The 15,640-nt window shown below is 38.8% G+C and overlaps 1 protein-coding gene across 2 annotated transcripts in view; it reads left to right on the top strand.

The window, feature by feature from the left end:
• Nucleotides 1-15,640, top strand: part of PLPPR5 (phospholipid phosphatase related 5) — a 65,917-nt gene that overhangs the window by 35,337 nt on the left and 14,940 nt on the right. For both annotated transcript variants that reach the window (XM_062581247.1, XM_062581248.1), the window contains 2 exons: nucleotides 6,772-6,904; nucleotides 9,318-9,568. In XM_062581247.1, coding sequence (XP_062437231.1) covers nucleotides 6,772-6,904; nucleotides 9,318-9,568 — 384 coding nt within the window. The remainder of the gene's footprint in view (nucleotides 1-6,771; nucleotides 6,905-9,317; nucleotides 9,569-15,640) is intronic.

Here is a 15,640-nt window from a genome sequence, read left to right as displayed (position 1 = left end):
GAAAGGTTTAGCAGACACAAGGATGGAATATAATGCCAGCCACGCTGGGTAAAGGGGGCTGAAGGCAGAGCAAGTGTTCCTGTCAAAAAGAACCTTTCCAGGGCTGGCTAGTCCCCTCTGCTTCTGTAACTGAGCATGACCACGTATGCTGGAAGCTAGGAGTTGCCTTCTGGCCCTTTGCAGTGCGGGCACAAGGCAGTTGCTTTTATTACGCTCAGAAGAACAGAGTTCTGGTAACTGCATCTTAAAATGATCTTCCATGGAACTGAACTTTGCTTATCTGTTGTATGGTTCCAGTATTGGTAGCAGTGTGCTATGCAGAGACTTTATCTGTTAGATTGTGCAAGCATTCTGTAGAGGAGAAGCTATTTACATGCCTGATCAATAGCCCAGCCTAAAAATAAAAAGGTTTTTAGACACTTTATTTAAAAATATTTCACTTTTGTCTGTCATATGATAAAGTAATGAATGAAAATAATTCGGTGACTGAGAGTGAGTGACAAAGTTGGTCAGTTCTATTCTGTTGTGTACTAACAAGGTTCCCTGAAAGCTCTCTGGTTGTAAATGCTTGGTTAATATGCACTTCTCACTTCCAAGTAGCAGTCAAATTTCTATAAAATGAGCAACTTTTGCTGTTATTATATGGTGACTATGTGTACAATGTGTCATAAAGAGCAGTAAAGAATATTTGTCCCAATCAGAAGTAACATCAATGTTTAATGCAGATAATATTTGACTATTAGATATAAAATTTTGTACCAGTATTTTTCTTTTAGAAGTGGTCATGACCAAATAAATATCAAGAACCATATTAAAATTTTGATATTAATTTTCTCAAAAAAATAAGAGAAAGAGTATATATTTTCAAAAACAACATTTTCTGAAAAAGAAGAACCCAAAACCCTACTGAGTTCCCCCCCCAACACACACACATCTTTTCACTTTCACAAGCTACTGTGCAGTATGGTGCTATTTCTTCATGCTGAATGAATGGGCTGTTTTGTATTTAATCAATAGCAGACAGATTTATCTAAGGTTTTGGGTTTTTTTCCCCTCAAAACTTCTGGTCATTTTTTACTACAGAAGAAGTGCTTGGAAATAAAGCAGGGCATTTGCTGTCAGTTTAAGCAAGCAAGAAGCAATGAGTACAAGAAAAACACAAAGAAAATGGCCTCAAGGGAAAGTTCTGCATAATGAACTTGAAATTGCTACTGCTGGATATACTGTTACTGCTTTTCCTGCCTGAGCTGTCACCTCACACAGCAATTTTAGTTTAAAGGAGACAGTGGAGCTTGTCTACAGCATCACTAAGGACCAAAGTTTATGCTGCTAGATTTTCTAACCTCTGTGATCACTCTGCTTCTAACCTCTAATATCGCTATGCTCTATGGTATATTGATGAGATTTTTAAAGAGGAAATAGGCCAGAAATAGTCCATAGTCTTGCCTTCTGTTAAAAAGATAAAGAACTGAAACAACAAAGCATGTGGAAGCCATGTTTTTGGTAGAAATGTACCTCACATTGTAAAGTGGGAAACTTACAATGGAAACCAGTGTGTGTGTGTGGGGGGGGGGGGGAATGCAGCACAAGACTTATAACTGCTTATCATCTATATGCCTATTACAGAAGTCTTTGCTAAGATTTTTTGGCTTAGGTTGGCAGCTTCCTTTTCTGTCTCATAAGGAAGTATGAGCAAGTTCATTCCGAAGAAAAAAAAACAAGAGCTGTGGACTGAGAGAGACATTCATTCTCTAAATGGAGGATCCCTTGTCATGTAATTTCTTGGAGGTGGTCTCACTGAAGTCTTGGTTAGGATTTGGATTAGAGAGAAATGCAGTGAATGACAAAGAGAAATGAGAAATTTCAATGTACAGTATAAAGAGTTTAACATGAAAATTTAGCAGTCTTTCTAATGCACTGACTGCTTTTTGATATTACTCATCTATCTGAGCAGTTGCTGTAGCTACAGCATAACCTTGAGAAACGGCAGAGTGGTAATCATGTATCCTACCATGTGTCCTGGCCTCTATGAAATACTCCATGAAAGTTTATACAATCTAATGTAAAGTTAACAGGAAAGAACTATGAATGTGTACATAGAAATATCTTACCTAATCCAAAGTAGAGATTATCAACCTTAAGTTTCAGGACTTTATTGCTTTGTATTTAAATATATTAATACACCCCTAGAAATCTTGTCATTTAAATGAATGTTTAATCCCAACTTGAGTCGTGGGGTTTTTAAGGAAGTTATGTCATCTATTAGAGGTAGTCCATAAAATAAATCTTATTAGTATTTCAGAGGTGCTGATCTAAGGTCATTCATTTAAATAGGTGCTGGCTGCTGTAAACCATGTGTGACACTAGAGGAAGTTTATTGAGTCAGTATACTGGAAAATCAACAAGGTCAGAGCTGCTCTAGCTCCAATATTTTGAATGAGTCAGGTTTGACATTTCAAGTTGAAAAAGAGCTCAGAATTTAGAACCATGTTAAGAATATCCTGGATGAATGATTTTGGGAAGGATAAGTTAGCTGAGATTTCTAGATTGACATGCAGTGCTGAAACTAGGAATGGTTTACCTGGATTTAAAAAGACTAAAGATTGCTTCAGTAGATGACTAATGTAGCAAAAATCTGATATAATTTGGGGGGAGAGAATCAGCGTAGGGAATGTGTATTGTAAGTATTCTGGGCAATAAATAAAAAAGGAGACTTGCACTCTGTCTTTAGTAAATATATTACTAATACAAAACCCACATGAGAATAAATCAACTAATAAGTTATACAGGAGCTAAGAGGTGAAACAGGAAGAAAGAATAATTTTAGATCTCACCCCTCCCAAACTGGATACCTGTCTGTTGTATGGACTGTCACATCACAGAACGGATATGATTGCCATGGAGATAGTTACGTGAACTTTTCCTGTGATTTTTATTTTGCTGTTACTTTTCTACTTGATTCTTATTTTCCATACTTCCATAAAAAGAAAAGATAGTCTGAATGCTATTTATGAAGCATGTAATATTACATATAGTATCTGTGTCAAGGGCAATTTGTATTGTTTTGATTAAGAGACTAAGGGCCTTCTTTGCAGCTTCAAAGAAAAGCTGTAACATGAACATTGCCTGTCAGATCTTAGGCTGATGCTTGTAGGACAGTCATTCTTCTCTTGCTCCTTATTGTAATGGTTATATACATTGCATTTTCATCTAAGGACTGTGAAAATTATTATATTTGTGTTCTTTGGTACACTTAAAAGCCTGCACTCTGTACGTTACTGCTCAGGTGAAAATCGTTTGTTCTTTTCCTTGTACTTCCCATGCTCTAATTCCATGCTGAAAGGTTTTCTTAGCCTTTGGGGAGGATGGTCTCTGTGTTTAACAACTGTTAAAATATCTATGAGCTGGGAATTTTAATACATATTATTCTCCAGGAGATCTATGTAGTGATCTAAAGTAGGATTGATCTATTAGGCAGAATAAGCTAACACTTAATAGCCTCACTTATTTTTCATAGTGAAGTACATTTCTGTACAGGAGCTTCTGTTCATGTACTTTGACCAAAAAGTTATGTTCTCAGAGCTTTCAGGTTCTGCATTGGAATCCTTCACTCTTAATTTTGAAGTATTAATTTTTTTTTCCTGAGATAATCCAAGAAATCCACAAATAAATCTATTGCTTTAAATGTCATTTGATGACTGGTTGCAGCTCACATATGCTCTGCAAGGTGCAATGACAGTCCTTGTGGTATAAGGAATACAGAAATTGTTACCTCTGGGCACGCAAATCATAGCAAAGGGCAGGAGGGAGGTTGCCATTCCTTTCCATTTGCTGCCATTCACTGTAGAGCAGAAGATTGCTGGAAAGGTGCTGGAAAGAAGAAGGAGAAGTAATTGCTTGCTTAGGGAAACAGAATCTCTCCTGAGACCTACTGAGATAGAAAAGGAATATTTTTTCTTCCTCTTTTGAAACATCAATAGGATGATTTGTGAGATGATACGTGCTTGTGCAGAAAGATAGAGGAAGGGAGAACAGCTTATCTTAGCTATACTGAGCAGTACAGAAAAATACAGAATCTGTATGTATTGCCAAATTGCAGCAGTATTCTGTTAAGGAAAGCAACAGAAGCATAGAAATGAGTGCCTGTTGCGCGCAATGGCTGTCCCGCTCACATTGCTTCCAAGGGTAGAGTACTAGGCCTAGTGTTTCAAATGTTTAGCTGAGTTCTGCATCGTTTTGACCCTTGCTTATAAATACCTGCTATCGGAGTGTTTTAGGTCTGTTAAGAGCTTGAATACTGCTCCTTGCTAGTCTGGAAGCAGTGAGTTTTCTTCATCCAGGTCATCACTGGAGATGGGAAATGTAGGAAGGAAAAATTGTTGCCAGGAGCCAGGGTCCACATACCGCTGGTGAAGACCAGGTGGTTAAAGAGAAGATCTTCTGTACTATATTGAGATTTGGGATAATTAAACATTTCTCCCATTTGCTAACCTAGCTCCCTGCAAACCAAAAGGAAGAACCTATATTCATGCGATCAACATATTCAGATACTCTGCTCAAAGCTGGAGAGTTCAGCTTGCAGGGACGTTTTCTGTTTGTGTTCTTGCAAGGAGTTAGGCAGTGTATCTCACAGATGCTTTCCTGGGGCTGGATTCTGCTCTGTCCTGTAGTTTGGAAATCTACAATAATTCTGCTGAAATCTATTGGATTTGGCAACAAAGCAGTTAAAAGCAGAATCTGACTATGTTCAAATTGCTTAGTCCTAGACATTTCATTATTCCAAAGGAAAGAAGGGAGTTACTATGACTCACAGTAAAGATTTTAGTGTTTCAATTCTCACCTTTATGAATCATACTAGATTTTTTTTTCTTTTATGAGAGCTGTAGGAGTTATTGCTTTGAGTTCTCCTTATCATTTTCATAATTTTGATGAACTTGGATTCAAGGTTGAATTACATTTTATATACGTACTGGTCATTTGTTAATTATAAATGAAGGAATTGTACTTCTGGATGCTGGAAATTTGCCTTACAACAAAGTAGAAAGAGAAGATACTTGTTAGCTCAGGTACTGAAATTTCAGTTTCATCTAGAAAAGCCACAAGGGTCTGAAGCCAGGTTAAAGTAATGGATGATTGTTTCTGTGACAAACTGAATTTTGCTTGTTACACACTTGCCACCTCCGAGTTATTTTTGTTATTTGTCTCACAATACTTATGAAAGCCCTTGCCTCTGTGTGTGTCACAGAGTCATCTGTGTAGATCTAAGAATAACTAAGTAAAGTCATTAATTGCATTCTTCCTGATGACAAAGAAACTGTGTTTATGAGTCGTTGCCACAAAGTTTTGTTTAATCAGATTTTTTGCAAACAGTGCTGTGTGTAAAATTGTTCAGATCTATTGTGATATATGAAAAGGCTTATTCTGTTATGTCAAAAATTTAGAAAAACTTAGGCAATGAATCAGACTTGACAGCTTTGTTTATTGTATTAGGAGGTAGTATTAAGACTTTAGTTTGCTCGTCGTCTTTACTGTTTATGAAAGTGTGGTGTACCTGTGAATAAGTGTTATTGCTCTTCAAACAGAAGAGAGGAAGCACCTTGCCGTCAGTCCCACAGTGAATCAAAATTTGACCCTTCTACTCTACTCTTTTTGATCATAGTTATTACACCTGCAGTACTGAGGGAGCTGGTGGATGTTGTTGCCAGGCTGCTCTCCATCATCTTTGAAAAGTAATGGAGAACTGGAGAGGTGCCTGAGGATTGGAAGAAAGCCAGTGTCACTCCAGCCTTCAAAAAGGGCAAGAAGGAGGACCTAGGCAACTATAGGCTGGTCAGCCTCACCTCCATCCCTGGAAAGGGAATAGAACAGCTCATTCTGAATGTCTTCTCCAGGCATATGGAGGAAAAGAAGGTGATCAAGAGTAGCCAGCACGGATTCACCAAGGGGAGATCCTGCTTAACCAATCTGATAGCCTTCTTTGACAGCAAGACTGGCTGGGTAGATGAGGGGAGAGCAGTGGACATTGTGTACCTTGACTTCAGCAAGGCTTCTGACACTGTCTCCCATAACATCCTCCTAGACAAGCTGAGGAAGTGTGGGTTAGATGAGTGGACAGTGAGGTGGATTGAGAACTGGCTGAAAGGCAGAGCTCAGAGGGTCGTCATCAGTGGCGTGGAGTCCAGTTGGAAGCCTGTGGCTACTGGTGTCCCCAGGGCTCAGTACTGGGTCCCATCCTGTTCAACTTTTTCATCAATGACCTGGATGAGGGGACTGGCAAACCAATCCTTTGATATGAATAGGAGCTGTGCTGCAAATATTTCCTCTGTGGCCCAAAATTTAGAACACATCCCTGTGAGTTGTTGAGTATCAGTGAAAGCCAGTAAAAGACTGTTCAGCACCTTACAGGTTGGGGCCTTTAGTTTTGGTGCTTTGGTCCACATCCTGTGTGCTATGTAATTCATTGTTCTTGAGTTAACAGAATGCTCACTTTTTTCCTTCATGCTGAAAACTGTTATGTTCTATTGATCCCAAGTCCTGGCTGTCGAAATTTGTTCTGTTTTAATTCAAATAAAGTAAAAAAGCCATATGACACATTTCCCTCATGAGAAGATTAAAATACAGAACTTGGTTCACTTATATTGGCTTTTGTGTTGATTTGATTTTACTTCCTTAAGACAAGGTAACCATCTCTATATTATTGGTATATTTTACTTACAGTAATCTGATAAACCTTTTCTCTCCCCTCCTTTTTTTTTTTTTTATCTCCCTAAGATTATCGTTGGAGAAACTGCAGTGTTTTGTCTACAGTTGGCTACAAAGGACTTTGAAAACCAAGAAAAAACAATATTAACTGGAGACTGTTGTTATATAAATCCACTAGTTCGCAGAACCATCAGATTCCTTGGTATGAGTAAAGTTAATGCTTCCATTTTTTGAACAATATGAACAATTAATTCTGTGTTAAGTTTGACCCGAGGAAAATATTCAGATACCCATATGGCATTTCTTGTGTAATCCTAACTCAGATGCCGTGATTTCTCTCCTTTTGGGTAGCAGATTAAGCTTCTGGGAAGTTGCAGATTGCAGATCTAATTAGTTGCGGAAACAGCAGTAAAAATAGGAATAACTGGGACCACAATGGGGGAACAAGGTCAGCAGGGCTGGAGTAGGATGAAATGGAGAAATATCCTTATGCCATGTCAATAGTCAATATATTTTGTTAATTATGCACTCAGCTAATAGCCAAAGTTGAACACATTGGGACTTAAATGCGTATTTTAAGCCAAGTCCCATTTAAGCATTTTCCTAACCTAGAGCTTGTGTTATGATCTGTAATAGGTAACTGTGTATCTTTGCTTTACTGAAGTCAACTGTGAACTCCCCACTGACTTTAGTAGATCTCAGATGTCATCCTTTCTGCGTAGCTCATTATAAATACATTTTGGAGGGAGAAATACCCCAAGGTCTATTGATTTATTCTCAAGTGCTTCTTTTTAATAGGGTTGCCAGAGAAGGGCTAAAATTTATCCACTGTTTGCTTCTCAGTCTTGGTTGTATCTAAGAGAAACAGCTGGAGGAATGAAGCCTTGGGGCAGCTAATCTTGTTGAGTGCTCCTGGAGCAGGGAAAGGGAGAGAGCATACACCTGTATCTGTATTTACAGCCTGAGTATTTGTGAGACAATTGTGTTTGCCTTCTGAGAGTGCGATTGTAACCGGTTAGTGAATTTATGGCTGCTGTTACATGGGAGTGCTGAAAGTCACAAAGAGCGAGACTGTGTCTTGCAGGGATCTCGCGGAGGTGAGGGACGATGCTGAGAAGCTCCTACTGCTCTGATTAGTCCGTGCAGGGCCTGTTTATAATCACTCCCTGCATTTACTTCCCACTTAGTGAACCCTCCATGCTCACAGAAGGAAATACAAATTGGGAAGGAGGGAAGGGCTGAACCAGTCCTACACTGGTTGACCAGATGAGGCATCACTATGCATTATGCTCACAGAAGCTGATGTGACCATGTATTTTAGGGCAGTGCACAGCCCCAGGGTTTGCTGAAAGGGTGCTCCTGTGCAGTGACTTGGCTTGGCACAATCCATTGCTCACTAGTGTCTAGCAGTTCAAGATGAATTAACATTAGGGTGACTCTGCTGACTGGTTAGAATCCCAGAAATCACTCTGGGTCACCTAGCTTTGCTGAGGAAAAAAACTGACCTTTAGAAACACACATGGTTCTGTGGCAGTCTTCTCTGCTGTGGTGTGTGTCCTTTAATATAGGCATCCTCATGGTGCCCATAGAATTGGAAGCTGTCAGAACCTGCACTATATTCGCAGTGAATTGAAGTATGGGAAGACTAAAATGATTTCTCTGTGGAAATGCAAAGAATCTGCAGCTCACCTGGAATTTGAACACACATCTGCTGGCTTAGCCTCCCAGTCAGGGGGCTAAGTATTTGCCCCCGAAGTGTTTGCATTTCCTTCTAGTGCTGGCTTTCCACTCCCAAAAGGATAAACAGATACCTCAGAATAGTAGACTTACGTATTTTCCTTTCAGTAATCAGATACATGTATTTCCATGGTAATGAATGAGTACACATGCCTAATGCTTTTCTGATATGCCTGATAAAAAAAAAAAAAAAAAAAAAAAAAGAAAGAAACCTTTTAACATAAGCAGTTCTCAAATATATACATCTTTACCTCACTGTGTTGATATTGTGGTTAACATACCATGCATAGAGATGTGCCCAGTGATAGGCAAGTGAAGACAATTCGTGCATGGCTTTATTAAATTATTCATCACTTCAGCCTCCTTACAGCTGAGAGGAAAAAGAAAACATTTGTCCAGTATGTGTAATAGCTTTCCAAGTTACTTATCTGTCAAGGCCTGACTTCTCTGGTACTTAAGCAGATTTGTGCGGTGAAGAAGCTGCCTCTGTCATTTCTCTGTTTAGCAAACATGGGCAAAGGTTTGGTGCCAGTTTGGCTAGCTACCCTAAAAAGTTGGGTAGATACATGGCTGGATGTATGGTACAGAGCTAGATCCAAGGGGACCTAGGAGAATGGGCTACTTGCACAGGACATGAGCATGCTCCTCCTAATGACGGAGAAAGATCAGCTCTGTGGGCATGTTGCAGTATTGCTAGTGGGATTGTGTAGGAGTGTACCATCTCCAACATGAGCTAGAATCTTCAGGGTCCCATCTTGCCCTCATGGTTATGTTCTTAAATGGATGGAGCTGTTTTATTACTGTGGTAAATACTGAAATACATCATTATACAGTGAAATTGTCAGGATTTTTAACTCTTTTTTTTCCCTCTTCTTTAGGAATTTATGCATTTGGACTGTTTGCTACAGACATCTTTGTAAATGCTGGACAAGTAGTAACAGGGAATCTCGCACCGCATTTTCTTGCACTTTGTAAACCCAACTATACAGCACTTGGATGTAAACAGTATACACAGTTCATCAGTAGCATACATGCCTGTACTGGAAACCCAGATCTTATCTTGAAAGCAAGAAAGACATTCCCATCCAAAGAAGCAGCACTAAGCGTATATGCAGCTATGTATCTGGCTGTAAGTATGTTGTACTATTTAACATCACACTTTTTTTGAGTGCACATTGCTTAGAATATGGGGGGGAGGAAGGAACGTGGGGAAGGTAAGACAACTGTTAATTGGTTATATCCGTGTGAATCTTTTATGGATTATTGTGAGGCCTTTGAGAATTTGATTCATTGCACTAAATTATTCTGCCAAATACAAATGTAATGGTCTTCTGAATCTTGAAAGCTAAGGAGGCTTTTAGGGCAATATTGAGAGAGGACAGTTTTTCCAAAGAGGCTTACAAATTTAGTATAACCAGGTTCTTGATTTATTTCTTGATTTTCAGAGAATGAAAGAGGAGTGTGTGTTGGGTAGTAGGGAGTAAGGATGGGGATTGTCCGTGATGGCGAGTCATCCCTTTCAGTGTTTTAGTGTAGTACAAATTAGTAGAATTGCAAATGGCTCTGTTTGGTGGGGTGAAGCAGAAGAGAAGGTGTATGTAATTGTTTCATCTCCACATGTTTCCTGAGCATCTGTGCATATCGATAAATACCAGAGTTGCTATCTATAGGCTACCTCAGTCCTCATGCAAAATCAGCTTGGCTCTCCTTTTGCAAGGAAGTGGGCAACATGACAGCACAACCCTTCTTCCTTCTCTCCTCTCTGATACGAGGAGATGAGAAGGGCTGAGATAAAAACTGCTGTTTACTAGCCTGCATCGAATCTGTTTCTGAGGCTATTCAGAAGTACTGGAAGGCAAGTGACAGGAGAGTAGTCACTTAAGTAACTCAGTGTAATATTCCCTGGCTTAGTTTGGAGCACACATTTTTCCATTCTTAAGCAGCAGCACATTTTGTTCTAGTAAAGTTGTCCCCAGGGACACCCCTGTGGGGAACCTCCTATATTAGTTCTGTTTGTGATTTGGATTCTGTGTAGACCACTGAATGAGGCCAAGGTTTCCCTCATAGTATCTGTGGGAAACAAGGCAAATGTGTACCTCTGTGACCATTACTGGTGTCATCCCTTAGATCTCCTCAGTATTTGAGTACTATTTGAGTACTATTTGAGTAGTAGCTTTAATATATAGATACATACATATATACACATGTATTTATGTATGTATATGTGTGCTTGTGTATGTGTATATGCTTTGAGCGTATGTATTTAATAAGCTGACTTTTAATTCTTTTAATTAAAGAATTAAAGAATTCTTAATTCTCTGCTGGCAAAGATCCCAAGCCCATCCACCAATGTGTCACTTCCAGTGTGCCAGCTCCATGCCTCTAGATAAGATTTTAGCACCAGTTGCTTAAAATCAGCAGCACTGACAGTAACATTTACCAAAAGCTCCTTTGAGCAATGTCTGCTTAAGACATGTGGATCATCAAATAGTACAGAAAAGTGTTATCTGCAAATAAGAGATGAGCAATAAAATTCTATACTAACTTCAGGCAAGTGTAAGATTCTTGATAGTACTGTCTTTTGGGGGGGGAAATATCTAAGGCTTTGCTTCACTGAAACATACCTCTAAATTTGGCCCAAGCTATTTTAGAAAATATTCAGCTTTCTTCATTTTAATTGCTCCTATTTTTCTCATCCATCTGTAAAGTTGTATTTCCACTGTTAGCATGAGTCACAGTAACTGAAGGAAACAAGCTGTTCAGCCACTGCAGAGCAGATTGGAAAACAGTACTAATATACTTTTAAAACAAAAGAGTAAATACTATGAAGTTCTAATATCTAATATTAGTGGCTTTTGATATGGTTAAGAGTGCTTTAAGCAAATCATCTGTGGTCATTATACAGTTAGCAACATCAAAGATGAAAACCAATGTGATGTATTTCATGACTTTATAATTTTTAACTGTATCATTATGTGAGAACAGTATCATTGTTTACCTAAAGCACTGTAGACTGCCGACAGGATTTCTGACCTTTTGTTGTAGGCTGCATGATATGAAAATGAATTGCTATGATGTATCAATTTAGATTCTAGCCTGCAAATTTACACCCTTGGCACAATATTGTCCGAGTCCTTTTTGAAAATCCTGTTGCATTGTTGAAGCTAAAAATGCCGTTTACTACACACTGAGGAAAGAAATGCAGTGTTCCAATATTTGGGGTCATGTCCTTACATTGTCATGATGTTTGTCAGGAAAGTTGGCCCCAAGTAACAATTTTCTCATGGCAGTTCACTGGAGTAGAAGATTTAAACAGTAGCCTAGTCTTGTGTGAGCCATAATACAAAAGTTATTGAGAGCATGGACATAATGAGCTGCATATATTACCCAGCTAGTATGAGCATATCGTGTTTGAACAGTGGCCTTCAGTGGCTGAGTTCATGAGCATATCATCTCTGATGCAAAGTGTGCTTTCTTTTTGTTAAACAGAAATATTTGGGACAGAGGGAAGGATTGTTACAGAATCTTCCCTGAACATTTCAGCCAGCTGTGCACCAAATGCTTTTTTTTTTAAAAAAAAAAAAAAAAAAAAAAAAAGGAAAGGAAAGATAAAAAAGCTTAAAGATATAAACAAGCGACAAGCTGATTCAGAATCCTTGGTCTGTGAGTGGGCGAAGTAAACAAAGTCAGACTTGTGTGATTTCACCAATCAGCCCACTTCAAAACAGAACCATCCTTTAGCAAATGGTTCCCCTGTGCTTGCTGTTTCAGTGCAGCCATGCACCAATCACCTAACATTGGCACATATTGTCTTGTTAACAATAGCATCTTTTTTTTCTATCTAAATTCTTTAGTAGTCTTTCTTCACTTTTTTTCTCCCTTCTCTTGAGAGTGGGTGGCTGCTATGGTAACTCTGAATTTCCCTCCTGCTGAAAGCACAGTCTTTTTCAAACAATTGTATTGCTAATATTCGGACCTCTCTGTAGTTACTTGCCTCCACTGCTTCCTCTCAATATCTATCAAGAAAAACTTTGCAACTGAAATGTTGAATGGCAGCACTACGGTTACCCTGCTCCAAACATGGACTGTTGCAAGGATTGCAACAGTTGCATCTTTCTAAGGCTTTTAGGTTTATTTGTCTCTAGTGTAAATAGAATCTTCAAAATGAACCACCATAAATCTATTTCAAAATCTCTGCTGCTACCTGGATTTCACCTTAGCAGTCTGATCAACTCCTCTTATATCTTTCTTTGCTAGAGTTGGGATAATGAGTTGACTGCATCAGTATTCACTTATTATCAGCCTTGCAATTCACTTAACCCTTTCTCAGCTGGAGCAATATCTGTTAAGATAGACAGGTTTTTAAGGCAAACACTCCAAATTTATTAAATGAAATATAATTGCATCAGCAGCATTTTGATATGCATAAACTAACACTACGTGTACAGTTAGAGGTATATTTTGAAGTAGTCAGCTGTGCACATACATTTCCCCACGCACACACAACTGAGACACAGGAATGAAAAGTCAAAAGTCTATTTTTGGTAGGATTTCAAAGTGATATATGACGCTTTACTCAGTCTGTTTTCCATGAGCTTACACAGGAGCTTTGTGACTAACAGTTGTCCTTTGGTGCTGCAAAACTAGAGAATTGATCATTACTAGATGAAGGTTAAGGACAAATTTTATTTCTTTTTATAAAATTTTGCTTTCTTTTTGTTTTATTCTTACTGCATCAGGCAAAAGCAGTGGACACCTTATCATGGTATAGGATAGTGTTTGAACTTGGTGTTATCAGATACTTTTCAAACTTGCTTTGAATTTGTAATGACAGAGGAGCAGGTCTAAATCTTGATGACTGAGGAAGTGCTTGGGTCAGTAGACTGACTGCTGTTGTTACCTTTTGCTGTGGACTCTTAGCCACACCTGTGGCCTCAGGCTGTCCTAGCAGATAAAGCTGACCATTCTTTCCTCTCTGCAGAGCTCATTATGTCCATTGAGCTCTTGATCTGCTGTTCCACAAGGATCCTTCTTACAACATTCTGTTATGTCATCCTGGCTGCTTAATGTGTTCATTGGTCACTGGGAAGGACAGTAAGGCGGTCTGGGTCACAGTGCTGTCAGCATGATAATGGTACTCTGCTCAGTGTTACTCCTTGATCTGGTTTTTAGGTGTAGGTCTCATCTCGCCTGTGAAGATCTGCGTTTTCCTGAAGTGCTTGTTTATTTGACGGACTATAGAGCATGTTCAAGAGAAGCAGTGGTAGTAGGATCGCTTTACTTCGTTGTTGTCTGGGGTTTTTTTGTTAATAACTTGAACAATGAAAGGATTCCTTTAGCTGCTTTTAGGGGCAGTGTTAACAAAGCGGGATTTCTTTTCAGCATCTGGCACAGCAAGCAAAAGTCTCCTTTGATGCTGATCTTACAGTATGCATCATATTCTTACTTCATATATTAGGTTTATTAGTTACTTTCAGGCTGGATAGTAGACTAACATTTCAATTTGATCCAGGGATTTATCTAAAGACCTCTGGAGATTTTGTGTCGGTCGGTTCTTCATTACAACTCAATTGCTGAAGAGAATGACCTCTGTAGTCAGAATCAGCTTTAATTAATATTTTGATGTATCTTGTGGTCCTGGTACGTTGGAGGATATGTCTTTCCTTCTCCAGCTGTTTAGAGTTGCAACTGCCAGGAGCTCACAGCAGGTCACTTACTAGAAAGATCACACATTTCTAGAGCTTTTTCTTCCTTTGGCCAACCTAGGCCCCTATTTTGAAAGACAATTTTTGCCTAGGATCATCAATAATTATTGCAAATCTTATGGAGAAACGTGGAGAAGGCTTCAGAAGAACTAAAAGTGAATGGCTTTGTTTGCAGTGACGCCCAGAAGATTGAAGAATACAGCTGTAGGTTTGCTCTAATAATAATTTAACCCCAAAATTTTTAACCAAGCAAATCGAAGAGCTTTTAAGTTATGTCAGAACAAAATGGGATTCTGACTAAACACTGAACCTGGCTACAGAATATAGTGCATTACTGTATTTCTTTAGGTCTTTGATCTTTCAGTGTCTCTTTTCTTGTAGTTATGATGAATAGAGCAAGTTGTGCATTCCTGAGGTGTAACATATATAGCTACCTTTACTTGCATAGTAACAAAACAAAACATGAGATAATTTATACTTGGAGCACTGGCGGAGTGCCTGCACACTGCTTCCCTACCGTTTTCACTTGTCACTCCATAAACTAGTATTTTCTACCCACTAAAGAACTTATTCTGTCCCTTTGTCAGTCCTTTCTGACCATCTGCCTGGGGAGGGACTGAAACAGTCAAGCATAAAGGCCATCTTCCTCCCAGCATCCCTGAGCCCCAGACTGAAGAAATCAGCTGGGAAAGGTAACCTTACTCCTGCTTGATGTGCCCAGCCCTCAACTAACTCCACTCTAACCAAAATGGTACTCTGGGACCTGTTATATGTTTGTTTGATTGTGCATGTAGGTGTTTGTATGGGTGGGTCTAAAGGCAGCTGGAAGAAAAAGATGAGGAAGAGTTTGCAGTGTAACCTGGGAAGTCATTTTGTCCTGCACTTGGCATATGACTCTTATTCTTCTCTTACATGTTTTGGAATCATTTTGTTTGTACTAGACTTAGGACATATTTCACATGAGTCAGACTTGCAGCATCACTTTTTTTTTCTGGAAGCTTTTCAATTATAATCTTAGTGCCAGCATTATGACTATTCTTTATATTATGATCTGAGACAGTCATGTCAGAAACCTCACAGGTTGCTTTGTCTGTGATGAAGATGATGGCGATGGCAGTGATTCTGACTCCTAATGGTAGTAGCATTGAATTGTGGTATCATTACATAATTCGTGAAATGTAGGTTCTGGCTTTTTTAAAAGCATTTTTAGGCATAATTTGAGCACAGAAAGGTTGTAAAAATTTACAAGGGGTAGGTTTCCTATGACTTTGAATTTTTCACCACTGCTGTGCCCATAAGAGAGAATGAATGAATATAATTACTCAGGGCAAAATAGTGTCCAGGGCAGAAAGTTGATTAAAAGCTTCTATTCTTTGATGCCATATACTTTTTTTTTAAAAAAGGACACTTCAGATAATTATAATTTAGCCACAGAAGTCTCTTTAAAAGTCCATCAAAAACAAGTGGCAGTATGTATTTTGGGCTTTTGATTTTGT

This window comes from Rhea pennata, chromosome 8 (assembly GCF_028389875.1).
Source record: "Rhea pennata isolate bPtePen1 chromosome 8, bPtePen1.pri, whole genome shotgun sequence".
Taxonomy (NCBI): domain Eukaryota; kingdom Metazoa; phylum Chordata; class Aves; order Rheiformes; family Rheidae; genus Rhea; species Rhea pennata.
Note: the sequence above shows the minus strand (reverse complement) of the source record. Positions and strands in the feature narration are given on the sequence as shown.